Consider the following 25,925-nt stretch of genomic DNA (forward strand, 5'->3'; position numbering starts at 1 on the left):
GACAGTGAATTAGATATTTGGCCTTTTAATTGTGGCCAATGTTTAATTTTCCACTTTAAAATCTACCTAAAAAATAAAAGAAGAATGTCTCTTCTTCCCTCCTGTTAAAGATAACCCCTTTGCTTCCAGAGTGCTAAGTTTCTCCAGCATTCTCTGCGCTGGTTGTCTATTATCATTCACTTTTAGTGGGTGTCAACTTTACAAATATACCCTTAATTCAGCACTAACAGGCACAGAGGTTTCCAACTGAATCAAGCAAGGCCACAGGGGTAGCAAAAATCTTGTTGGGACAGAGATGAATAGAGGTTGAGGTCAGGGCCTGGGCCTACTTTAAGCTTCCCTTTCAAAACATTTTCAACTAGGCCACTTTATATTCAGCCTTAGTTCTTGGGGTAGCAAATAGCCTGCAAAATACTTAAAAAAAGAGGAGACAAGGCAGATGCAGGTAACATGTTTCCCCTTGTTGAGGAGTTTAAAATCAGAGGGCACAACTTCAAAATGAGGGGGATGCCACTTAATCTGAGGTGAGCAGAACTTACTTTTCATTTGGAGAATTGTAAACCTTTGCAATTCTCTACCACAGAGGGCTGGGAAGCTCAGTGTTTGCGTATGTTTACGATATAAATCAATGAATTTCCAATAACCAGTGATATACATTGATATGGTCTTGTGAGTTGGGGATGGAGTTGCTGTGTAGAAGTGTTGAGTCAATCATAAATATACTGAATGTTGGGGCAGGCTTGATAGGTTGAAAGTTCTATTGTTGTTCCAGTGTTCTTGAATACATAATACTTAATATGAGGTATGCTTAAGGTTTATGAATCTGAAAACAGACAGAGCCTCAAAGAATACAAAGATAGCAGGAAAGAACTCAAACAAGGAATTATGAAGGTTAAAAGGAGGTCACAAAAGGTATTTGACAAACTGAATTACGGAAAGTTCCCAGATGTTTTATACATACGTAAGGAGCAAGAGGGTAGCTCGGGAAAGGGTAGGTCCACTCAAGGATAAAAGGAGAGAATTTCTACATGAAGCCACAGGAAGTGGGCGAGGTCCCTAATGAGAAGGACATTAGTAAATGGTGAGTCTTGGGAGGAGAATGTTGATATTCTGGCATATGTCAATATAAAAAAAGAGGCGATTGGTGTTTTACAAAACATGAAGGTGGACAAATCTCCAAGACCTGATGGGATCTATCCCAGAATGCTGAAAGAGGCAGGTGAGGAAATTGTTGGGGCCTTGTATAAAACCTTTAGTGTTCTCTTTAATCACAGGAGAGGTCCCAGAAGGCTAAGATTAGCCAATGGCGTTCTTTTGTTTAAGAAGGGCAACAGGGATAATCAAGGAAATTACAGACTAGTGAGTCTTGCATCAGTGGTAGGGAAATTATTGAAGATGATTTTTAGGGGTGAGATTTACTCACATGTGGAAAGATATAAATTTATTAGCTTGGTGCAGGGAAGGTCATGTCTTACAGGTTTGATTGAATTTTTTGAGGAAGTGACAAAGATGATTGATGAGGGCAGTTTGGAAGCCTGCATGGACTTCAGCATCATTGACAAGGTCCCTCATGGCTGGCTGATGCAAAAGGTGAAGTCACAGGATATTCACATTGAGCTGTTAAGATGTATACAGAAGTGGCTTATTCATGGAAGAGAGAAAGTAGCAGTGTAAGGGTGTTTTTGTTTTGACTGGAGATCTGTGACTGGTAGTGTTCCACAAGGATCAGTGCTAGAATTCCTGTTGTTTATAGTATGTATGAAACTATGTGGAGGAAAATATAAGTGGTCTGATTTATAATTTTGTGGACAACACAAAGATTGGAGAAGCTGCGGATAGCAAGGAGAATTGTCAGAGGATACAGATAAGCTGGAGATTTGGATGGAGTTCAATCCGGACAAATGCAAAGGGATGCATTTCGAGAGATCTCATATAGGAGTGAAGTATGCAGTAAATGGCAGAACTTTTAAGAACATCAGCATACAAAAGGATCTCAGCGTACAAATCCATAATGGCAACACAAATGGATAAGGTGATCAGAAAGGCATTTGGCATACGTCCTTCATCAGTCAAGGCACAGAGTACAAAAATTGGCAAGCCATGTTGCAGGTGTATAGAACTTTAGTTATTCATATTTAGAATGCTGAGTACAGTTCTGGACATCATATTATCTGAAGGATATAGGAGGCTTTACAGAGGGAACAGAAACAGTTTGGAGGATATTAGCTATGAGGAGAAATTTTCACTTGAACATCAAAGGATGAGGAGAGACCGAATAGAAATTTACAAAATTATGAGAAGCATGGATAGTCAGAGTCTTTTTCCAAGGGTAGAAATGTCAATTATTATGCGATGTAGGTTTAAGGTAAAAAAAAGGGGGAACGATTAAAGGAGATGTGATAGGCGAGTTCTATTTTTTACAAAAAGGGTGGAAAGTGCCTGGTGTGCTGCCAGAGGAGGTGGTGGAGGCAAATACAATAGCAAAGTTTAAGAGGCATCTTGACAGAAGCATGAATAGACAAAGAATAGAGGGATAGCGATCGGATAGAGGCAAATTATTCTGTTCATCCTTTAACCTTAGATCTTTTTTGGCTTCAGTAACTTATTTCTTGCTGGATCTGATCTTTGATGGCCTGCTTTAGATTTCTTTGACCCAAGACATTACCTCATTTCCTTTATTTAAATCCACGTCTTCAATGTACAAATATACATTTCCAGATTTGGTACTCAGAAATTCAATCAACAATTTTCTTTGATTTGTGAAAATTAACTTAGTGGCACAGCTTTTCAAAAAGATTATATTTGTCAAATGATTCTGAATAGGTTAAAGTGAACAGGCAGTCTGTTGTCACACCTCAGGCAATGGGCAAAGCAAACTGTTCAAACATTTTTTTACTTTTAGGGATAAGTTAAAACTACCTATGATGACAACTTAAAATTATATTGTGCTACAAGATTTCTAATTCAATTCAAAGAATACCTACTTTGCAGCAATTCTGTTATCAGGTTCATTATTTCTTTTGTAGAAACTGTTGCTGTCGCTCCACCTCCTGATTTCTGTGTTTTGACTCTACTTTTCTTGCCCATTGCTCTGTTGTAAAATAAAACACAAACATCTCACATTAAATAAATCTCTGAAAAGGCCATGGTATGCCACAGTTTTCCCCTCAATTATTACAATACTTTTTTTTGAGGAAAGTTAGGCTTCAAACATCTTACTGTTGCAATATGTCTATCTTATTGTGTAAATCCATAAATGTGCCAGAAGACCTGCAGCTTAAAGCTGAAAATTCACCTCAAAGTTAAGTCAGACAGTCAGTATTCAATAGTCTTCAAAAATTAAACTAATAATTATTCTGGTGAAAGGTCACGGTTTTAATTTATTACCAGAGAGCCTTTCTACCAAAGTAATAAATGAAAGAATATAAAAATTATGTTAGCCTTCCAGAGCAAGGGATCAGTGTGCAGGGATTCATATAAGGTGTATGTTAAATGAGCATGACCATAATTACATTAAAGGGAGTAAGATACAACCACAAATCCTGCAAGGAGAAATGGGATGGAAACCCAAAAGGTGAACAATAGAATAGTGGCTCAAGAGAAATCGATTTCAGTATTCCTTATAATTTACATGAACAACCTGGATTCATTGCTACCCTACCAAAGCATTCACACCTACCAAAGTAAAGCAGCCAAAATGTAACTGGACCAAGTTATGAGAAATGAAATTCAGTATGAGTAACTGAAATATTAACAGAGAAAGAACAATTGAGTGACAGATGGAACTTATGAATAGCTAGAAGTAAATCTTTAAAAAAAGTGATTTAAGGAGATGACTAGACACAGAACTTAAAATGTCCAGAAGTTACACTGCAGCAACATCAAACCAACATAATGTATGTCTATATAGCCAAAACTGTGGAGCACAATCCAGAGGAGGTACTGTTAAGACTGTGCAATGTTTTTGTCAGATTATGCACTAAGCACTGATTTTAGTCACTGAAGATGAGAATGACACCCTTACTCTTAGTGTGGAATATAGACAAAAAAAAAGCTCCTTTGATGTGACAGAGGCCTGCATTACAGTCAAAGGCTGGACTATTCAATCTTGAAAGCAGTAACGAGATGGAAATCTTATTATTTTTTTCTAAATAAGTAAATATTTCAAGACAAAATAGTAATAGTAAGTAAGGAAAACCAGCAAAAAGGCAAGCTTTGTTTAAATTCATTCACAGAATGTTGGTATCACCAGCATGGTCAGCATTTGTCCCTTATTCTAATAGACCTTGAAAGATGGTGGTGACAGAGCATCTTGATGCACAGCAATTCCTTTTTGTGAAGATACTCCCCACAATAAGGATTTCCAGAATTTTTACCCGATGATTAAAAAAAAACTCGATACGTTTCCTAGTCAGGTTAGTGTGCCACTTTGGAGTGTATTTTTTAGGTGTTACTTTTCCCATTAAGGTCTTGCCTTTGCTTTCTTGGGACAAAGCCATGGGTTTCAAGGGTGCGAGTGAAACATTTTTGGTGAGTTTCCAGTTCGTGGGTCAGATTATTGCCAGTGCTTTGGAGCAAAAAACAAAGAAAATTACAACACAGAGACAGGCCCTTCGGAACATCAAACATCCTATTTTTTAAGGATCTATATCCCTCTGCTCCCTGCCCATTCATGTATCTGTCTAGATACATCTTAAATGATGATATCATGCCTGCCTCTATCGCCTCCACTGGCAAAGCATTCCAGGCACCCACCACTCTCAGTGGAAATGTAGGGAGTGAACATTTTAGACGGTTGATAGATCGCTGATCAGGTGCTTCACCCTGCATGATGTGGAGCTTCTGGAATGGTGTCAAAGCTGTGCTCATCCAGGCAAATGGAGGGTATTTCTTCACATTGCTGACCTGCACCTTGTGGTTGGTTGAGGAGTGAGGGAGTGAATCAAGATAATCTAACCTCCTGTCTCTCCTTGGAATCAAAGTGTTTATGCAGCTGATCCAGTCAAATTTCTGGATAATGGCAACCCCTATGATAATGGAAATCTAATAATAATGCCATTAAATATCAAGGAGAAAGGGTGAGACATTCTCATTGCTCAGATGGTCATTATCCGGAACTTAATTAAATGTGAATGTTACTAATCATAGATTATTCAGTGACAATGAATGTTGTCCGGGTCATACTTTGTTATTTAAAAAATGTACTTTATTCATAAAAAGTCTTTATATACATAATCACTAGAGCAGTTCAATTCTGTACAGTCTACATATATGGAGACCAAAACAAACCCAAGGCATTTCTTACTTACACAAGATAAGATTTACATAAATTTGAGGCACCAGGAGGGCCCAATAACTGAATGGACCTCCAGGTTACTTTGGCAGATGGTGGTCTTTCCCCACTGCACCTTGGTGGAAGCTGCACCAAGCTTTTGTGCATCCCTCAGGACATAGTCCTGGTTCTTGGAATCTGCCAGTCTGCAATACTCAGTCAAGTTCAACTCGGTCGTTCTGGAATACCAACAAGTTTCGGGCAAGTCAAAGGGCATCTTTCATGAATTGATGGCCCTCCAGACGCAGTCAATGTTTGTCTCAATGAACGTCAAGAAGAATAGCAGAGTCCTACATCACGGTGCTGCTCGGGACAAACCTTGACAAAAACCACTGCATCTCTCTCCAGACGTCCTTTGTGTAGGCATGTTCTAGCAAAAGATGTGTGACAGTTTCTCACCCCCATAGCTACTTCGAGTACTGCAGAGAGTCAGGACGTACACGTAAAACCTCATAGGCAAATCGGGGCAGGACTTCTACACTTAATAGTAAGGCCTTGGAGAGTGGTTGCTGAACAAGAGACCTTGGAGTTCTGTGAAAGTAGAGTCGCAGGTAGACAGGATAGTGAAGGAGGCATTTAATATGCTTGACTCTTGTCTTTATTGATCAGTGCATTGAAAATAGAAATTGGGAAAACAGAAATAAAAAATGTTGCATCACTGCAGGACAGTCTATTGGAATACTGTGTGCAATTCTGGTCTCCCTGCTATAGGAAGGATGTCGCGAAACTTGAAAGGGTTCAGGAGAGATTTAGAAGGAAGTCTTCAGGGTTGAAGGGTTTTAGCTATAGGGACAGGCTGAATCGGATGGGGTTATTTTCACTGGAGCGTCGGAGACTGAGGGGTAACCTCAAATGTTTATAGAATCATGAGGGGCACGGATAGGGTAAACAGACAAGGCTTTTTCCCTGGGGTGGGGGCGTCCAAAACTAGAGAGCATAGGTTTAAAGTGAGAAGGGAAAGATTGAAAAAGGGATCTAAAGGACAACTTTTTCATGCAGAGGGGGTGTGTGTATGGAATGAGCTGCCAGATGAACTGATGGAGGCTGGTACAATTACAACACTTAATAAGCATCTGAATAGGTATATGACCCAAATGCTGCTAAATGGGACTAGATTTATTTAGTAAATTCACTTGGGCCAAAGGGTCTGTTTCCATGCTGTACAGCTCTATGACTCTACAAATTTAGATTAGATTAGATTACACAGTGTGGAAACAGGCTCTTCAGCCCAACAAGTCCACACCGACCCTTCAAAGAGCAACCCACCCAGAACCATTCCCCTACATTTATCCCTTCACCTAAGACAACAGGCAATTTAGCATGGCCAATTCACCTAACCTGCACATGTTTAGACTGTGGGAGGAAACCGGAGCACCCGGAGGAAACCCACACAGACATGGGGAGAATGTGCAAACTCCACACAGACAGTTGCCCGAGGAGGGAATTGAACTCGGGTCTCTGGCGCTGTGAGGCAGCAGTGCTAACCACTGTGCCACCGTGCTGCCCTAAATTTAGGTCATGCCCTTCTCACCACTAGCCAAGCAATATCTTGGTGCTTTCTGGAAGATTCTGGTGATGTGGCATTCTTTGATTTTGACAATCTGCTAAGGGAACAAGGTATCCACCCTCTCCTTATCCCGCAGGATCTCGAGGACGCTACACGCTGACCACTTCCTGATGGACTTGTGGTCAAAGGTGTTTTTCTTTGCAAATTTCTCCACGAAGGATAGGCGATACAGAACTGTTTGGTTACTTGGAGTGTTCTGAGGAGAAGAGGCCAGTCCCATCCTTCTAAACACTGGGTACAGTTAGAACCTCAGTACTTAGTGGCACGGTGTTTGTGCACTGAGGGTTTACACGCAGCTTGATGCAGCTGCACACAATGATGACCATCAGGATGAGTGCAGCATAGGGTACATTCTTCCCCCTGCTTATCAAGAGCTTTGCACATGTGAGACATGGTCCATCTTAGACCTCCAAATTAGATTTGATTAGATTAAATTAGATTCCCTACAATATGGAAACAGGTCCTTCGGCCCAACAAGTCCACACTGACCCTCCGAAGAGTAACTCATCCAGACCCATTCCCCTACCCTATATTTACCCCGACTAACACACCTAACACCACAGGCAATTTAGCTTGGCCAATTCACCTAACCACATATTTTTGAATTGTGACTGCAATGGTGCAAGTTCAAATAATGGGCCATAACTGCACCATGTTCAGCAAGGCGTTCGATAAGGTTCCCCACAGTAGGCTATTATACAAAATGCAGAGGAATGGGATTGTGGGAGACATAGCAGTTTGGATCAGTAATTGGCTTACTGAAAGAAAACAGAGGGGTGTAGTTGATGGAACATGTTAATCTTGGTGTCCAGTTACTAGCAGCGTACCGCAAGGGTCGGTGTTGGGTCCACTGCTGTTTGTCATATTTATAAATGACCATGAGGGCTTAGAAGGGTGGGTTAATTAATTTGCAGATGACACGAAGGTCGATGGAGTTATGGATAGTGACAAAGGATGTAGTATGTTGCAGAGAGACATAGGATGCAGAGCTGGGCTGAGAGGTGGCAAATGGAGTTTAATGTGGACAAGTGTGAGGTGATACACTTTGGACAGAGTAATTGGAATTCAAAGTACTGGGCTAATGGTAAGACTCTTGGGAGTGCAGATGAGCACTCAGTGTCCATGTACACAGATTCCTGAAAGTTGCCATTCAGATTGACAGGGTTGTTAAGAAAGCATACAGTGTTTTGGCCTTTATTAATAGAGGGATTGAGTACCAGAGGTTATGCTGCAGCTGTACAAAGCTCTGGTATGGCCACACTTTAGAGTATCATGTAGTGTTCTTATAAGGCATTATAAGAAGGATGTGGAAGCTTTGGAAAGGGTGCAGAGGAGATGTTGCATGGTATGTCTTACGAGGAAAGGCTGAGGGCTTTGAGGCTGTTCTTGTTAGAGAGAAGAAGGTTGAGAGGTGACTTAATAGAGACATACAAGATAATCAGAGGGTCAGATAGGGTGGACAGGGTGAGCCTTTTTCCAAGAATGGGAACAGCAAACACGAGGGGACAAAACTTTAAAGTGAGGGGAGATATGTATAAGACAGATGTCAGAGGTAGTTTCTTTACTCAGAGTAGTAAGGGTATGGAATGCTTTGCCTACAACAGTAGTAGATTCGCCAAGTTTAAGTGCATTTAAGTCATCATTGGACAGGCATATGGACGTACATGGAATAGTGTAGGTGGGATGGGCTTCAGATTAGTATGACAGGGCAGCACAACATCGAGGGCTGAGGAACCTGTACTGCGCTGTAATGTTCTATGTTCTAACAGAGAGAGTACCTCACATCTGATGACCAGATTTTTACCTACAGCGGAGAGAGTGTGGTGCTCCCAAAAGCCCAATTTCTGCCTCACCTTGGCAATATACTCCTCCCAAGTTTTGGCACACACCCTGGCTCTTCAGAATAATTTTTGCAGGACTTTCAAGTAATCTGGCCTGACGGCAAAGGGGGTTAAAGGATTGGTCGACTGAGGTCCCAAAGAACATGGCCTTTCTCTTATCTCAATTTACCTTAGCTCCCAAGGCAAATTCAAACTGGTCACAGATGTTCATGAATCTGTACACGGACAATGGATCTGAGCAGAAAACAGCGATATATCAACTATGTAGAGGGAGGCTTGGACCAGCAGGCTTCCGCTGCCTGCAAGAGTCTTCCCTCTCAGGCTTGCATCCTGCCTGATGGACTCAGCAAAAGGCTCTGTACAACACAAAACCAAGGCAGGAAAGAATGGGCAGTCATGCCTGACGTCAGACTTGATCTCAAAACTTCAAGACCCAGGTCTCAGATCCACCTTTTGCAACTGGATCCTTGGCTTCCTGACCCATAGACCGCAGTCAATGAAAATAGACAACTGCAGGTAACACTAAATACTGGAGCCTCCCCAAGGATGTGTTCTCAGTCCCCTACTGTACTCCCTGTACACCCACAACTGTGTAACCAAATTCCGAATGAATGCCATCTACAAGTTTGCTGATGACACCACCTGGTAAGACGGATATCAAACAACGATGAGTCAGAATATAGAAAGGAGAGAGAGGGGTCAGTGATGTGATGCAATGATAACAACCTCTATCTCAATGTCGGCAAAACAAAGAACTGATTATTGCCTTCAAAAAGAAAGGAGGAGTACACGCCCCCATTAACATCAACGGAGCGGAGGTTAAGAGCGTTAAGTTCCTAGGAGTGATGATAACTGACGAACTATCCTGGATTTTCAGAGGTATGACGAACAAGGCGGCACAAGAAGGCCTCTTCTTCCTCAGGTGGCTCAGGAAATTTAGCATGGCCATAGGACTCTCACCAACTTTCACAGATGCACCAGAGAAAGCAAACTGTCCAGGGACATAACAGCCTAGGATGGCAACAGTTCTGCCCAGGACTGTATGAAACTACAGAAGTTGGTGTGCACAGCCCAGACCATCACGGAAGCCAACCACCCATCCATGGACTCCACTTACATGTCTCATCACAGAAAGGCTGCCAACATTATCAAAGACCCATCTCACCTCAGTAATGCTCTCCTATAACCTGTCCTGTCAGGGAGAAAAGATGCGAAAGCTTGGACACATGCACCAGCAGACTCAAGAAGAATTTCTTACCTGTACCCTCTAACTTCAAATAATATTGATCTTGTTAATGTTGATCTTGCTTTGTGCATGTCCTGTGCAGTGTAACCTCTATTCCTTACTTTGTCCAAGTTTATTCACCCTATGATCTGTATGTCCTTGCTTACTAGGAACTGCCTGAACTGCTCGCAAACAAAGCTTTTCATTGTACTTAGGTACACACGACAATAAATCAAATCAAGCAATCTAAATCTGCCAGAATCAAAAACATCTTATCAGCATCCTCTTTCTTGGTAAACCAGGACAGGAAGTGCTCATCAGGTATTATAGCCTCACCCTGTGCTTCTAAGTTCATATCATTCTCTCGGTCTGACTCCACCTCTTAGTAATGGCTTACCCTTCACATGCTGGTAGAAAACTTTTGGATTCCCTTTTATGTCGGCTGGATTTACTGGCATTGCCACTGCAGGGGGTACCCTCAAATGCCAGTGTCAAGAGGTGTGCCAGCAACATGGAAGATGTCCAGTGGCTGAGAGAGAGGCAGTCAGCTGGGCGACCAGTGGGACAGTGAGAGAAAGATAGCAGCAAAGACTGCACTACTTCTGGCTCTGGTTTCATTGTGGTATTGGCAACAATTATGGTATGAACAGAACCAACTTCTGTGGCAGGAGATTCACCATTTATGTCAACTCTTATTTAATAATTTCTCACTGCCTTCTAATTAAACAGCTCAAAAGCCCTCCGACATTAGTTGGGACTAAAAAGGAGAGGAAGGATGATGCAAAAAAATGGAAGACCAGGTTACTAAAGAAATAGATCATCAAGAGCCTTAATGCTGAAAATCATTGAAAGCTTGGCAATAAACTATTATTCATATACATGCTGTAAAGAACAAAGTGACCATCTACAGAAGGTATTGTCATAAGCAAAAGGGAGATTATAATAGAATTTCTAGGCACCAGATTAAAGATGTTAAGAGGTGGAGGCTGCGAAACAGTTGCAGATTAATACCATGGACACAACAGGGCAGAAAGCTAATATAAATAGGAAATCAGTAAAACAATAATTACCAATGTAATGAAGTGTACAACCAAATGTTTACTCGCTTGCCATATAATTTCAAGTCAATGCCAGTCAAGTCATTTGACAAGATATGCCTCATCCCAATAATAGGTTTCTGACAGAAATGTACAAGTTTTAAAAGTGTCTTCTTTAGATACTGAATAAGGTAGTGCTTCAACTTCAAATAGCAGCCTGCTATATGTCATGTTCAAGCAGTTAGGCAAGTTCTGATCAGATGGTATATCCAAGCAAATGGGGATCAACTTTCTTTCAGAATCCAAATGCTGATACAAACTTAACAACAAATAAACTCAAGACAGTTCTGGAATTTGTTGAAGCAATTATTGCCTCCACAAAAAGATAGTTTTACACAACTTACCACGAAACACACAGTATCTCACAATTTGCAAGGATCCAGCTTAACACTTACTGTTCAAATTTCATTCCTCAAGCTTCTCTTTCTAAAAATGAATCCTATTTTATCAACATATAATATACAACAGAGTCGAGAGTGTGGTGCTGCAAAAGCACACAGTCGGTCAGGCAGCATCCATGGAACAGGAGAACTGACGTTTGAGCATAAGCTCTTCATTAGGAAACTGATTTCTGATGAAGCGTTTATGCTCAAAACTTCCATTCTCCTGCTCCTCAGATGCTGCCTGACTGGCTGTGCTTTTCCAGCTCCACACTCTCATCTCTGATCTCCAGCATCTGCAGCCCTCACTTTCTCCTTTATTATATACAACAGTCAGCAGTTTGGCCAAACGTGGTAATAGTTGATGTTTTATAGAAAAAGGTCAACAAACCCACCCGGGAAACACAACGGAGAAATACAACACAGATTGCACCATACAAGTCAACCTTTGAAGCTTTGAAAAATCCTTCCATAAACAGGGGTTGACTTGTACCGAAGTATAAAAATATGAACTACCAGTAGCATGGTAATGGTCGCCATTATGAAGTGCAAAAACAATCACAGTAGCAATTCAAATTAAAAATCAATCTGTTTGTTGCATTTAAACAAAATAATTCTGTTAGGATAGCTTTGAACCATAATCATAAAGAATTTTTTTAAAAACCCATCAAATTCACTGTCATAAGTTCTCTCAAATTCATCTAGTTCCTTTGGCTTTGGTATCATTATAAGGATCCCATTTTATATCGGATTTGGTGTTTTTGGATTCAAGGTCATACCTCTACAACAAATAAGTTTCTTTATGATTTGAATGTTTGGGTACTGGGTGTACGTCAGTTTGTAGACATTTCATACATGTCGTAAATTTGACATAATGTATATGCATATTCTAATGAAAAGTCACTGCCAACTGATAATTTTGGCGCTGAGGTCTTTTAGTAGCCTCCGAGTGATCTTGATCTTCTACTGCCACATTATGTTTTCTAGTGACATCAAGTAGCTATTGGACTGAAATTTGTGCTGGACTCAGAATTTGATTTGGCCCACTTAAAGTAGCCATATCAGTAGCATGGTTGAGTGGTCTGAGATGCTAGATTTAGACTACAGTCTCCTCAGAGGCATGGCTTTGAATCCCACTGCTACCAGCAAGTTGTTTTTGATATTTACAAGTTCTGTTGATTTTGCTGATATGAATGCAGTTTAATATTTATATTGCATATGTGTCCCTACCCCAGACCAACAGGCCTGGGTTCAAGTCCCACCTGCTCCAGAGATGTATGATAGCAACTGTGAACAGGTTTGTTTCTATAAAAAAAACACACACTGCATTGTAACCATTCTAAAAGTTTTTAAGCATTCATTCTGATGCACGTTTCTCAAAGGTCAAGCATGTTTCTTGTCCATATTCTAATGGCAGATTTGGTCTTGGACATCTTCTTCAAGGCTGACTTTAGATTAGATTCCCTACAGTGTGGAAACAGGCCCTTTGGCCCAGTCAGTCCATACCGACCCTCCGAAGAGTAATCCACCCAGGCCCATTTCCCTCTGACTAATGAGCTCAACACTATGGGCAATTTAGCATGGCAATCCAACTAACTTGCACATCTTTGCACTGTGGGAGGAAACCCACGCAGACATGGGGAGAATGTGCAAACTCCACACAGACAGTTGCCTGAGGCTGGAATTGAACCTGGGACCCTGGTGCTGTGAGGCAGCAGTGCTAACCACTGAGCCACCGTGCCGCCCCTCTTCCATTTTCACCAGTTTCTCATTAATGCCTAATTGCAGTATAGTTATTTGATGAGTCGACAAATGCTACAACTTCTGACTTCAAACCAGTTCAAATTTCATTCATTTTGCTGGGGCAGCCATTTCTTTTCTGGGAACCCATTTCTTTGTCACCAGTCATGATCTGCTGTGTGTGGGCATGTATTACATTCCTGCACATCATCTTGGCAAAACTCTTATTACCTTTAGATCCCATGCAGCAACTTAAAATATATGTGTAGCATTTATATAACTACATTATAAGAGTTGCAAAATTGAACCTAATGAGAGATGCAAATATAACTCGAAAGATGTATTTATTAGCTGAAAGATGGGAAGGATGTAATGCCAAGCATGAACCCAAAAATGCATTTTGCCACCAAACATGGCACAAAAAGGTTGTCCCATACACCACATTGTACAATAAGATTAGGTCCTTCTAATTGCTGAGCAAAGGAGCATGACAAGAATTCATTGCAAATTTAAGCTCATGACATTTACTCAACAAATTTATTTCTCTACGGTTGATCTTGCTTGCTTCATCACAATCAGAACAGTAAAGTCTATAAACAACTTGAGTTAATTGCACATCTGACCCATCGGACCCTGTCTTATTTCTTTACTGATGGCATGCATTTATAGCTTTTTTTTGGCTTTATTTCAGAATTTCAGCAATATCGGTTCCTATCTATTTCATCCCATCACAACTGTATTGAACATTTGGATAATGTACTAGCTAATCTAAAGGAGTTTATTTTTATTTCGTTTCTCTTAATCATCGATGTTCAGAGATGTTATTAGACGTGTCTGGAGAAAGGTGGAACTTGAACCCAGGCCTCCTATCCAGGGGCAGAGAGGGTACCACTGTGCCACAAAGCAAATAATCTACTCAAATAAAGTTACATATATAAAACATTTGCCAAAATGTTACAATCGCATATATAGGTTTCTCATTCTTTCAAACATTTATATTTTTCATATTAAAGGTCTAATTGAAATCCTTTTGCAAACTGTTACCAGCATTTTCTACCTATAGTTTTAGTGTTTTGATTGCAAAAATTTCCAACAGTAATTTATACAGCATATTGTAAGAGAGATATTGTAACAATGATGATCTGCCTGATTACTGGCTGCTCAAGACATTTAACTTTTATCAGAATGCAAGAGGAATGTTCTCATCAGTAATTATGTTTTCCAGTCCACTTGAATGTTCAAAGTTCCATACATTGTTCTAAGTACCAGTGAAAGTCCTGTGTACTTTCAGTCAACAGATAAACAAAAGATAAAACAGGAAAGATATATGCTTCAATATGGATCAACTCCAGAGTGTAAGTAAACCTTACACAACATCGACAGCAAAATCAGCCTTTCCTTTGTAAACAGAAATATGACAGAAGAGATATCACGTGTTAATGTCACAGAATCAAAATGATATACACAGCATGGAAACAGTCACTCACCCATGCTGACCTAAACTGATCTTGTCTCATTTGCTAGCAGGTGGCCCGTATCCCTCTGAACCCTTTCTTTCCATATACCCATCCACATACCCTTTAAAATGTTGCAATTGTACCAGCCTCCACCACTTCCTCTGGCAGCTCATTCCATGCATGCACCACCCTCTGCGTGAAAACATTTTCGCCTTAGGTCCTTTTAAGTCTTTCCTCTCTCATCTAAAAACTATGCCCTCCAGTTTTTGATTCCCTCACCACACAGAAAATACCTTGTCTATTTACCCTATCCATGCCCCTCATGAATTTATAAATTTCTAAGGTTTCTATAAACTTCTCAGCCTCCAATGCTCCAGGGAAAACAGCCCCAGCCTATTCAGCTTCTCCCTATAGCTCAAACTCTCCAATCCTGACAACATCCTTGTAAAACTTTTATAAACCTTTCAAGTTTCACAATGCTTTTCCTTTGGCAGGGAGACCAGATTTGAACACAATATTCCAAAAGTGGCCTGACTGATGTCCTGTATCGCTGAAAATGTGTTGCTGGAAAAGCACAGCAGGTCAGGCAGCATCCAAGGAACAGGAAATTCGACGTTTCGGGCATAAGCCCTTCTTCAGGAAGAAGGGCTTATGCCCGAAACGTCGAATTTCCTGTTCCTTGGATGCTGCCTGACCTGCTGCGCTTTTCCAGCAACACATTTTCAGCTCTGATCTCCAGCATCTGCAGACCTCACTTTCTCCTCGAAGATGATGTCCTGTATAGCCCTGTCATGATCTCCCAACTCCCACACTCAATGTACTGACCAATAAAAGCAAAAGCACTAAACCCTGTCTACCTGGGATTCCACTTTCAAGGAACTGAGAGTCTGCATCCAAGATCTTTCTATTTAACAACCACTCTCCATGGCCTTACAATTGAGTGCATAATTCCTGCCCTGATTTGGCTTTCCAAAATGCAGCACCTCACATTTTCCTGAATTAAACTCCATCTGACACACCTCGGCCCGTGGCCCATCTGATCAAGAGTCTGTTCTACTCTGAGGTAACCTTCTTTGCTGTCTTCCACACCATGAATTTTGGTGTCATCTGCAAACATACTAACCATATCTCCTATACTCACATCCAAATCATTTAGACAAATGACAAAAAAGGGTATGATTTTAAATATTCTCTCTCCACTATTGTAATCATAACTTTTTAAGTGTCAACATAAAAGTCTTTCACGTTCTTTCCTCTCTTTATTTAATAGGTTGCGAAACCAGCCATAGTGAAGCTAGCTAAGCAAGCCTAAAAAAGTGTTACTATTCAATTGAGAGCAAAATTCAAAATGAGAACTGGGCCTCTAGCCAACTCTTCTCAATAGACAAAAGTAATTGTAAGACAATAGAGAGTTGAGGGATCACTTTCCATGCATGTTCAGCTCAGTCAATCCTCCAAAAGTAGCAGATACACTGCACACAAGTTTCTTGTTTCATTGCATAAATCCTGGCATCAAGCCAGCAAGTATAGTAGAGTGGCATAAAACAGAACTTCACAGAGAGCTGAAACATAGTTAAAAATTGCCCATTAGCTTTCACAATAACCACTTGATTTGTCAAGCTGTACAAGTCACTCCTACTTAGCTTACAAAAATTAAATTAGCCCAACTTCAAACATTTCCCAACATAAAATGAGACTTTTTTCAATTCCAATGATATTTTCTATGGTTTAAATGACGAATGAGGCGAGGATCAATTACGTAGTAATTTACGTAGATCACAGTCATATGGTGTACCGATACATAGAAACAAAATTGAGGCGTTTTATTAGGAGATAGTCATAGGCCAAAAGTAAAAATGGAACTGATCATCTTACACTTAACTTGCTGTGATATAAATAATTCAGACTCCATTAGAGACTCCCATTTTTACACATCCCCATCACACTGGCCAAACCAGTACTAGGAGAATCTCGAGGTTTATTTTTAAAGATTAGTACTGAATTTAAGGCAGAAAATACATTGTTTCAACCAGGTAAATGCAGATTAGATTATTTCTCAGAATTTTTCTATCCGTTGTCTTTGAAGGTGTTTTATTCCTTCTTCAACAGTGTATTTATAGAAAAATGTGTACACCATCCCAGAAAAATGAAACATTGGGCAAAGAGATTGCTGAAGTTTTAAAAGCATGTTTACTACACATTGTGCAAGGTCCTCAGCTTAAAAGATTTTTTTAGTCCATAGTCCAGAAAATTTTAAAAAGTGCAGTACTTGGATTTCACACTCACAATCCAAAGGTTCTAAAAACTTTTAGCTGCAAGTGCCTACATCTTTGTGCCTTTACAAACACACAACCCTCCCAACTATCTTTCTTTTAAGGTAATTGCGTGTGTTGTCAATGTGATAGATGGCACACTTTCTGGGTTTAACAGACTACACTCAGTCATTCAAGGAAATCTTGGAATTAGTTGTTCCTTGCTTTTGATCTGGTTAACTAAATTCAATTGAAGTGTGATGGCCACATTTCAAGTAAAAATTTATTTTGACCGATATAGGGGTAATTTAAAAATACAGGTGAGCTAATCATTCTGTTCACCTCCTCATAACACCTTGCTAGATTATAGTTTATCTTCTGGATAGGGAGGAGGAAAAGCAATGGCAAAAAAGTTCAACAAAATCAAAAACAGCTAGAACTTCCAAATAAATCATTTCAACATCAATCAGTGTGTCTGGGTTGAATTCAGAAACAATGAAAGCTTTTCTCTGCAGAAGCATCACTGTAAATACATTGTAAACTCCTGTCCCAAGTTCAGATCGACAAAGTTACTGAAGGGAAAAACAAACCATGCAGAAATATGTACAATTAATAAACAGTAACAGAACTAATAGGTTACATTAAGCAAGAGAGAAATCTGATGCCAACATGGATTGCCAGGCACGGTTTCCATTCTCCACAAATCTTTTAAAGTTTAGTGACTACAGCTTGAAAACTTAAAATAGAGCAATAAACAAATTGCAAAATGTAAGCACTTATACAGGTTCCAAATGAGTATTTATTCATATTCAATATACAAATATAAACCTCAAGGCATGAAATCAGTTTTGAAAATTTTGCCTTAAAAAAACTGGCAAAATGAAATAACAGAACTTGAATGCAATAACAAGACTTGATATTCTACCTTAAAATTCTCAGGGATACTTTGCTCCTTTAAGCAAAGGTAACTCTAGACCCTGGCTTACCTCCTTTTCAGTGTTCCCAGATAGTGACCAGACTTTTGCTGAAAACTATGCATGTTCCCTGTATTTTCTTGAAGATTTTCCTGCAGAGGTGTGTACAAACACACCAAGAAAAAAAAGTATGGAAATAATGAACGGTTAAGATATCCAGGATCTAACGTATTTCTGTTCCATATATAATTCTAGTCCCCTTTAAAGGAATACCATCTTCAAAAAAAAATGTTTAGCAAGCATGTTTGGAAATTGAAACATGCCAGAAGAACCAGTGGGTCATGTCATTATAAGGATGTAAATACAGGTGGTTCTTCTATAACGCCGTAGTTGTGTTCCAGCAAAACCTCGCTTAATATAAATAATGGGACTTATGGAAAAAGTGGGGCTGGGGCAAACCAGATTGCGCTGCCAGAATGCGCGTTATCCAACAACTATCTATAGTTTGGACCTGCATTATTGGCTGCATGAACAAAATGTTTGCCCAACGCTTTTTAAAACGGAGACTTACGCCCTATTGGAGATTCCTATTCAAATACCCATGCCTCATTTCTTTTCTCTACAAACATGGACTTTCAGATCAGAAAAGTTCCAGAGTTAGTATTTCAAAAGAACAGCATCTTTAGCTGCTTTATAAAAAAAAAATTGTATGTTACTTCTCTGGTTTTCTCATCCTCTTAGTAGCTCCATACACACTGTCGTGCTCATAAAACGTCCATTCAGTCACTATTACTTTGCCCTGCATTAGCTGACCAAAATGGACATCAGCTCTTACACAGATTCTTGCTCAAATGTTCCAGTTAACTTCTTTAAAAATTTCAAAACATCATTCTTAGTCTGAGTTCTAAAGAGAAGTCATATTGGGCTCAAACCATTAACAATGTTTCTCTCTTTACAAATGCTGGCAGATCAGTGTTTTTCCAGCAATTTTTATTTACCTTACTCTCCTTGTATCCAAAACAATTTTAAGATCACAATTTTTCATCAAATCAAATGTTATTGCAAAAGAATCTTGGTAAAGCAGACAAGAATAAAACTCTTGATTGTGGGGAGGAAGGTACTATTTCCCTGTTTGTATCCATTTACTTGGTTTAGGTTTAACATGGGAAGTACACACATATTCTTTCAATGAAACACACACAGTACAGTTTGTAAACTGTAATGCAAGGAGTCAAAATCAAATCTGGTTGAGCAGAACCTAACAACAATTAATTATTGGGAAGAACAAAGCCATTGTCATCAGTCCATGTCACAAAACCCAAACCCATGCAATTGACACCATGACACCTCTCTCCATGACAACTCCGTGTCAAGAGAGATAGTTCACAATCGTAGAATCATCACTGTGTGGTAACAGGCCATTCGGCCCATCAACTCCACACCGACCGGCTGAGGAGCAGCCCACCCGGACCTACTCCCCTATCCTATCCTTGTAACTCTGCATTTCCCATGGCTAATCCATCTAGTCTGCACATTCTTGGACACTATGGTAAATTTAACATGATCAATCCACCTAACCTGCAAGTCTTTGGATTGCGGGAGGAAACCGGAGCACCCGGAGGAAACCCACAGACTCGCTGAGAATGTGCAAAGTCCACACAGGCAGTCGTCAGAGGGTGGAATCAAACCGGGGTCCTTGGAACTATGAGGCAGCAATGTTTACCACTGAGCCACCATGCTGCCAGGCACAGTGTCATACTTGTCCAAGATGAATTCCTCATCACAAACACACACAATCATCAAAACAGTGTATTCCCTGTAACATTAAAAGATTCTGTCCTTGCCTCAGCTCTTTGACTGTGGAAATCCTCATCCATAAAACTACAAGACACAGGAGCAAAAGTGGATCACACAGCCCACTGAGTCTGCTCCATCATTCACTAAGGTCAGGGCTGATCTGATATTCTTCACCTCCATTTTCATGCTTTATTCCCATGATCCTAGATTCCCTCACTGACTAAATATTTGTCTCAGAATTGAATATACTTAACAACCCACCCTCAACAGCTCTCTGTGGTAATGAATTCCACAGATTGACCATCCGCAGAAATAAATTCCTCCTCATTTTTGTGTGAACTGGGTGATCCATTTACTCTAACTTTATGACCTCTGTTCCTAGACTCTCCCACAATGGGAAACAACTACTCAGCATCTGTCTTATTATTCCCACTAAGAGTCCAACAAGATCTTCTCTCACCAAAACTCCAATGACTACAGGTTCAACCTACTCAACATCTATTCATAAGAAAACCCCTCCATAACCTAGATAAATCTGGTGAACCTACTCTGGTTGCCTCTAATGCAAATAGATCTTTCCTTAGACTAAGCAAAACTGTTCGTAGTATTCCTGGCATGGTCTGACTACTGCCGTGTACAGTTTTTGCAAACTCTGTGTTATCCTCACATTGTGATTTCCCACCTATGTCATCTGCTAACCTTGGCTATAATATTCATTTCCCTCATCCAAGTCATTAACACAGAGTCATAGAGAGGTATAGGACTGAAACAGAACCTTCGGTTCAACTTGTTCATGCTGACCAGATATCCCAACCCAATCCAGTCCCACTTGCCAGCACCCGGCCCATATCCCTCCAAACCTTTCCTATTCATATACCCATTCAGATGATTTTTAAATGTTGCAATTGCACCAGCCTCTACCACTTCCTCTGGCAGCTCATTCCAGATAGGTACCACCTCTTTGATCTCATTTACATCTTTCTCCTCTCACTCGAAACCTATGCTTCCTCTAGTTTTGGGCTCCCCAACCCCAGGGAAAAGATTTTGTCTATTTATCCTATCCATGCTCCTCATGATTTTATAAACTTCTAAGGTCACCCCTCAGCCTCCGACGCTCCAGGGAAAACAGCTCCAGCCTGTTCAGCCTCTCCCTATAGCTCAAATCATCCAATCCTGGCAACGTCCTTGTGACTCTTTTCTAAACCCTTTCACACTTCACAACATCTTTCCAATAGGAAGGAAACCAGAATTGCATGCAATATTCCAACAGTGGCCTAACCAATGTCCTGTGCCACAACATGACCTCCCAACCCCTGTACTCAATAATCTGACCAAAAAAGGAAACCACACCAAATGCTTTCTTTTTTATCCTATCTCCCTGCAACTCCACTTTCAAGGCGCTATGAACCTGCACTCCAAGGTCTCTTTGTTCAGCAACACTCCCTAGGACCTTACCATTAAGTGTCTAAGTCCTGCTAAGATTTGCTTTCCCAAAACGCAGCACCTTGCATTTATCTGAATTAAACTCCTCTGCCACTCCTCAGCCCATTGACCCATCTGATCAAGATCCCGTTGTAATCTGAGGTAACCTTTTTCGCTGTCCACCTCCAATTTTGGTGTCATCTACAAACTTACTAACTATATCTCTTATGCTCACATCCAAATCATCTATATAAATGATGAAAAGTAATGGACCCAGCATCGATCTTTATGGCACTTCACTGCCACAGGTGAATTGTGGCCCAAGCACCAGTCCCTGTGGAACCCCATTACAGATTGACATCCTTCTACCAATTTGTGTTACAGACGTTTTGTCCCCTGTCTAGGTGACATCCTGTGGTTGGGGGCCTCCTATGAAGTGCTTCTGTGATGTTTCCTCCGGCAGATACAAATTACTATAAATGCTGGAGGAAACATCACAGAAGCGCTTCACAGGAGGCTCCCAAGCACTGAGGATGTCACCTAGACAGGGGACGAAACGTCTGCAACACAAATTCTTAGCTCGGCGAACAGAACCACAACAATGAGCACCTGAGCTACAAATCTTCTCCCAAACTTTGTACCCTTCTACCAACTCTTCATCTCCTAGCCAATCTTTTATTTGTATAAATGTACTACCTCTAACATTATGGGTTCTTATCAAGTAGCCTTATGTGCAGTACATTATTGAACACATTTTGGACATTCAAGTCCATTATTCCGACTGGTTCCCCTTATTCTATTTGTTATCTTCTCAAAAAATTCTAATAAATTTATCCAGCATGATTTCCCCTTCATTTGATAGACTTCTCTGAATAATAGATTCTGAAATATTCCCAATGATATTATGCGAACTGGTCTCTAAATATCTAGTTTTCCTCCTTCCCTTTCTGAATAAGAGTGTTACATGGGATTTTTCTGATCTTCTTGGCTTTTCCAGAATCTAAGGATTTCTGCACAATTAATACCATTATCTTTGTAGCTACTTACTGTAATATCCTATGGTACAATCTTTCAGGTCCAAAAGGCCTATCAGATGTTAGCCCCATTAATTTCCTTAATACTTCTCTGGTGTTAGTTACTGAACTTATTACAGCTCCCCATTTTGTCCTTGATAATTTAATGTTTTTGGAAGTTATTAGTGTCCTCTATCATAAATCCTTTACAGTTACCCTGAAGTTTAACACAATTATTTCCAACCCAAATTTCTTCCTCTTAAACTGAATGCTAAATTCCACCATGTTATGGTTACTGTTTCATAAGGGACCTTGTAACTCAGATCATTTATTAAGCCTGCCTTATTCCAAATTGCCAGATCCAAGGTAGGCAAATCATTAATTGGATAAACAACACACTGGTTTAGGAAACTGTCCCAAGTACACTTCAAATTCTTCCTCATTATCTCCTGATTTATTCTCTGTTCTACCATGTAGCTGTTATTAGGGGGTTTAATAGTGTACTCCAAACATTGTCTTCTTCCTCTTGTTATTTCTTCCCTCCACTCATACATAGAACATGTAACAATACAGCACAGAACAAGTCCTTCGGCCCTCATTGTTGCACCAAATTGTGAACTATTTTCAGCTCAACCCCCTACACGATCCCATCATCATCATCCATGTGTTTATCCAAGGATTGTTTAAATTTCTCTAAATGTGGCTGAGTTAACTACGTTGGCAGGTAGGGCATTCCACGCCCTTACCACTCTGTGTAAAGAACCTGCGTCTGACATCTGCCTTAAATCTATCACCCCTCAATTTGTAGTTATGCCCCCTCACACAAGCCGACGTCATCATCCTAGGAAAAAGACTTTCATTATCAACCCTATCTAATCCTCCGATCATCTTGTATGTCTCTATCAAATCCCTTCTCAGCCTTCTTCCTTTCAATGAGAACAGACCCAAGTCTCAGACTTTCCTCATAAGACCTTTCCTCCAGACCAGGCAACATCCTAGTAAATCTCCTCTGCACCTTTTCCAATGCTTCCCGAAATATGATGACCAGACTATACACAATGTTCCAAGTGCGGCCACACTAGCATTTCGTATAGTTGCAGCATGATATTGCGGCTCTGGAACTCATTCCCTCTACCAATGAATCCGAACATACCGCATGCCTTCTTAACAGCACTATCAACCTGGGTGATAACTTTCAGGGATCTATGTACATGGACTCCAAGATCCCTCTGCACAACCATATTACCAAGAATGTTTCCATAGACCTGATACTCTGCCTTCCTGTTATTCTTCCCAAAGTGAATCATCTCACATTTGGCTGCATTGAACTCCATTTGCCACCTCTCAGCCCAATTCTGCAGTTTATCCAAGTCCCCCTGCAACCTGTAACATTTTTCCAAACTGTCCACTATTCCAACGACTTTAGTGTCATACAGATTCTAAATTTTCCAATCCAAGAGCATTTCTTGCAATTGTCCTTATTCCATCCAGTATTAACAAAGCTACCCCACAACTCTTTTCCTCCTGCCTGCCCTTTTGAAAAGTCATATAACGCCTGAATATTTCGTTCCCAGCTTTGAAATCCTTGTAACCATGTCTATAACATCATACTCATTAGCCATTTTTTTCTGCTCTTAATTCCTTTATTTTAAGTAAAGAACCATGAATTTTGCCTTTTTGTCATTGTTTCCCCACAGTATTTGCTGCTTGGTTTATGTTGGCATGGTCTGTTCCTTGTGTCACATTCTGGGTATTATTAATCCAAATGGCTTCCCTGCAATATGCCGCTGCTTTTGCCTTGTAAGCCTAAATATCTGTTCCCCAAGATTTTTGCCCCATTACCTTAATTTGCTGTCTACGGTCCTACTAATTCAATTCATCAGGACCCTCATCCCTTTGTGGTTCAAGTGAACCCTATTCCACTAGAATAGCTTCCTCCTAACTCAGTAGCCAATCAACTGAGATCCATTTCTCCTACATCAATCTTTGAGCCGTGCTTTTAACTCCTTGACTTTATTATGTCAGTTTGCCAATAGCTCAGGTAGAAAGCCTGAGTGTATTTCTTTTTATCTTCGAGACTTTGCTTCTTTCAGCAGAAACGCTTTGCCAGACCTATGGCAATGTCACTGATATCACCGTGGATGACGATGTCAACTGGATCCCTCACTTCCCACTCCAAGTTCCTCTGTAATCCTGAGATGTCCTTAAAACTGGAACCATGCAGGCAACGTAGCTTTTGGGACTATCACTCACATCTGCCGAGAAGAGCATCTAACCCCCTTGTTCTACCGTCCCTATCATGATCATATCCCTATTGCCCTCTCCCAACAACTTGAATGCTTCCCCTGTATCGTGGTACTATGCTCAGTTCAGGAATGCTTCCTGTACTCCACACTCTCATTCGTACATTTAATAAGAATTTTGTAACTGCTAGACAAATGCAGGAACTAAGACTACCAAAATTACCCCTTCAGTCCCATATCTGCCTCGCCTGTAGTCACGTGCTCCTGTGCCTCATCACTCCAAATCTGAATTACAAGATCTGATGGGTGTGGCAGACTCTTGGACCCAAGTATACAAGTAACTTTCCTGTTTTCTGATGTGGTGCAAAGTCTGCAGCTCTGCCTCTAGGACCTCAACCCAGATCCAAAGATGCCCGAGTTGCAAACATCTGCTGCAAATATGTTCTCACTGGATCACTTTTGTATCCACCAGCAACTCTTGTACGAGGGCACAACCTATTATTACTATTATATTTTATTTAACATGTAAGAGACAGAGGGTGGTGGTTGTGGAAAGTTGCTATTCAGATTAGCGACCTGTGACCAATGGGGTGCCACAAGGATCGGTGCTGGGTCCACCACTTTTCATCTTCCATATAAATGATCTGGATGTGAATATGGGAGATGTGGCTAATAAGTTTGCAGGTGACACCAAAATTGGTGGTGTAGTGGCCATCAAAGAAGGTTACCTCAGAATATGGGCGGCACGGTGGCTCAGTGGTTAGCACTGCTGTCTCACAGCGCCAGAGACCCGGGTTCAATTCCCGCCTCAGGTGACTGACGTTCTCCCCGTGTCTGCGTGGGTTTCCTCCGGGTGCTCCGGTTTCCTCCCACAGTCCAAAGATGTGCGGGTCAAGTGAATTGACCATGCTAAATTGCCCGTAGTGTTAGGTAAGGGGTAAATGTAGGGGTATGGGTGGGTTGCGCTTCGGCGGGTCAGTGTGGACTTGTTGGGCCGAAGGGCCTGTTTCCACACTGTAAGTAATCTAATCTAAACTACAGAACCTCGATCTGGTGGGAAAATGGGCTGAGGAATGGCAGATGAAGTTTAATTTAGATAAACGTATGGCGCTGCAGTTGGAAAGGCAAATCAGGACTGGACTTATGTACTTAATGGTAAGGTCCTAAGGAGTTTTGCTCAACAAAGAGACCTTGTAGTACAGGTTCATAGTTCCTTGAAAGTCACAGGTCGATAGGACAGTGAGAAAGGTGTTTGGTATGCCAGTCTTTACTGGTCAGTGCATTGAGTATAGGGGTTGGGAGGTCATGTTGTGGCTGTATGGGAAGTTGGTTAGGCCATTTTTGGAATACCGTGTTCAGTTCTAGTCTCCCTGCTGTAGGAAGGATATTGTAAAACTTGAAAGGATTCAGAAAAGATTCACAAGGGCTGGAGGGTTTGAGCTATAGGGAGAGGCTGAATAGGTCAGGGCTATTTTCCCTGGAGTGTCAGAGGTTGGAGGGTAACTTTATAGAGGTTTATAACGAGGGGCATGGATGGGGTGAATTGACAAGATCTTTTCCCTGGAGTAGAGGGAGTCCAGAACTTGAAAGCATAGGTTTAAGGTGAGAGAGGAAAGATTTAAAAGGAACCTATAGGGCAATATTT

At 40.7% G+C, this 25,925-nt stretch overlaps 1 protein-coding gene across 2 annotated transcripts in view; it reads right to left on the minus strand.

The window, feature by feature from the left end:
• setd3 (SET domain containing 3, actin histidine methyltransferase) overlaps positions 1–25,925 on the minus strand; it is a 157,501-nt gene that overhangs the window by 126,742 nt on the left and 4,834 nt on the right. Inside the window, exons 2-3 of one of the 2 annotated variants that reach the window (XM_060829376.1) lie at positions 17,878–17,957; positions 2,985–3,091 (exon numbers count right to left, since the gene is read on the minus strand). In XM_060829376.1, coding sequence (XP_060685359.1) covers positions 2,985–3,091; positions 17,878–17,957 — 187 coding nt within the window. The remainder of the gene's footprint in view (positions 1–2,984; positions 3,092–17,877; positions 17,958–25,925) is intronic. The other variant, XM_060829377.1, reaches the window with a different exon arrangement.

This window comes from Hemiscyllium ocellatum, chromosome 8, assembly GCF_020745735.1.
Source record: "Hemiscyllium ocellatum isolate sHemOce1 chromosome 8, sHemOce1.pat.X.cur, whole genome shotgun sequence".
Classification (NCBI taxonomy): domain Eukaryota; kingdom Metazoa; phylum Chordata; class Chondrichthyes; order Orectolobiformes; family Hemiscylliidae; genus Hemiscyllium; species Hemiscyllium ocellatum.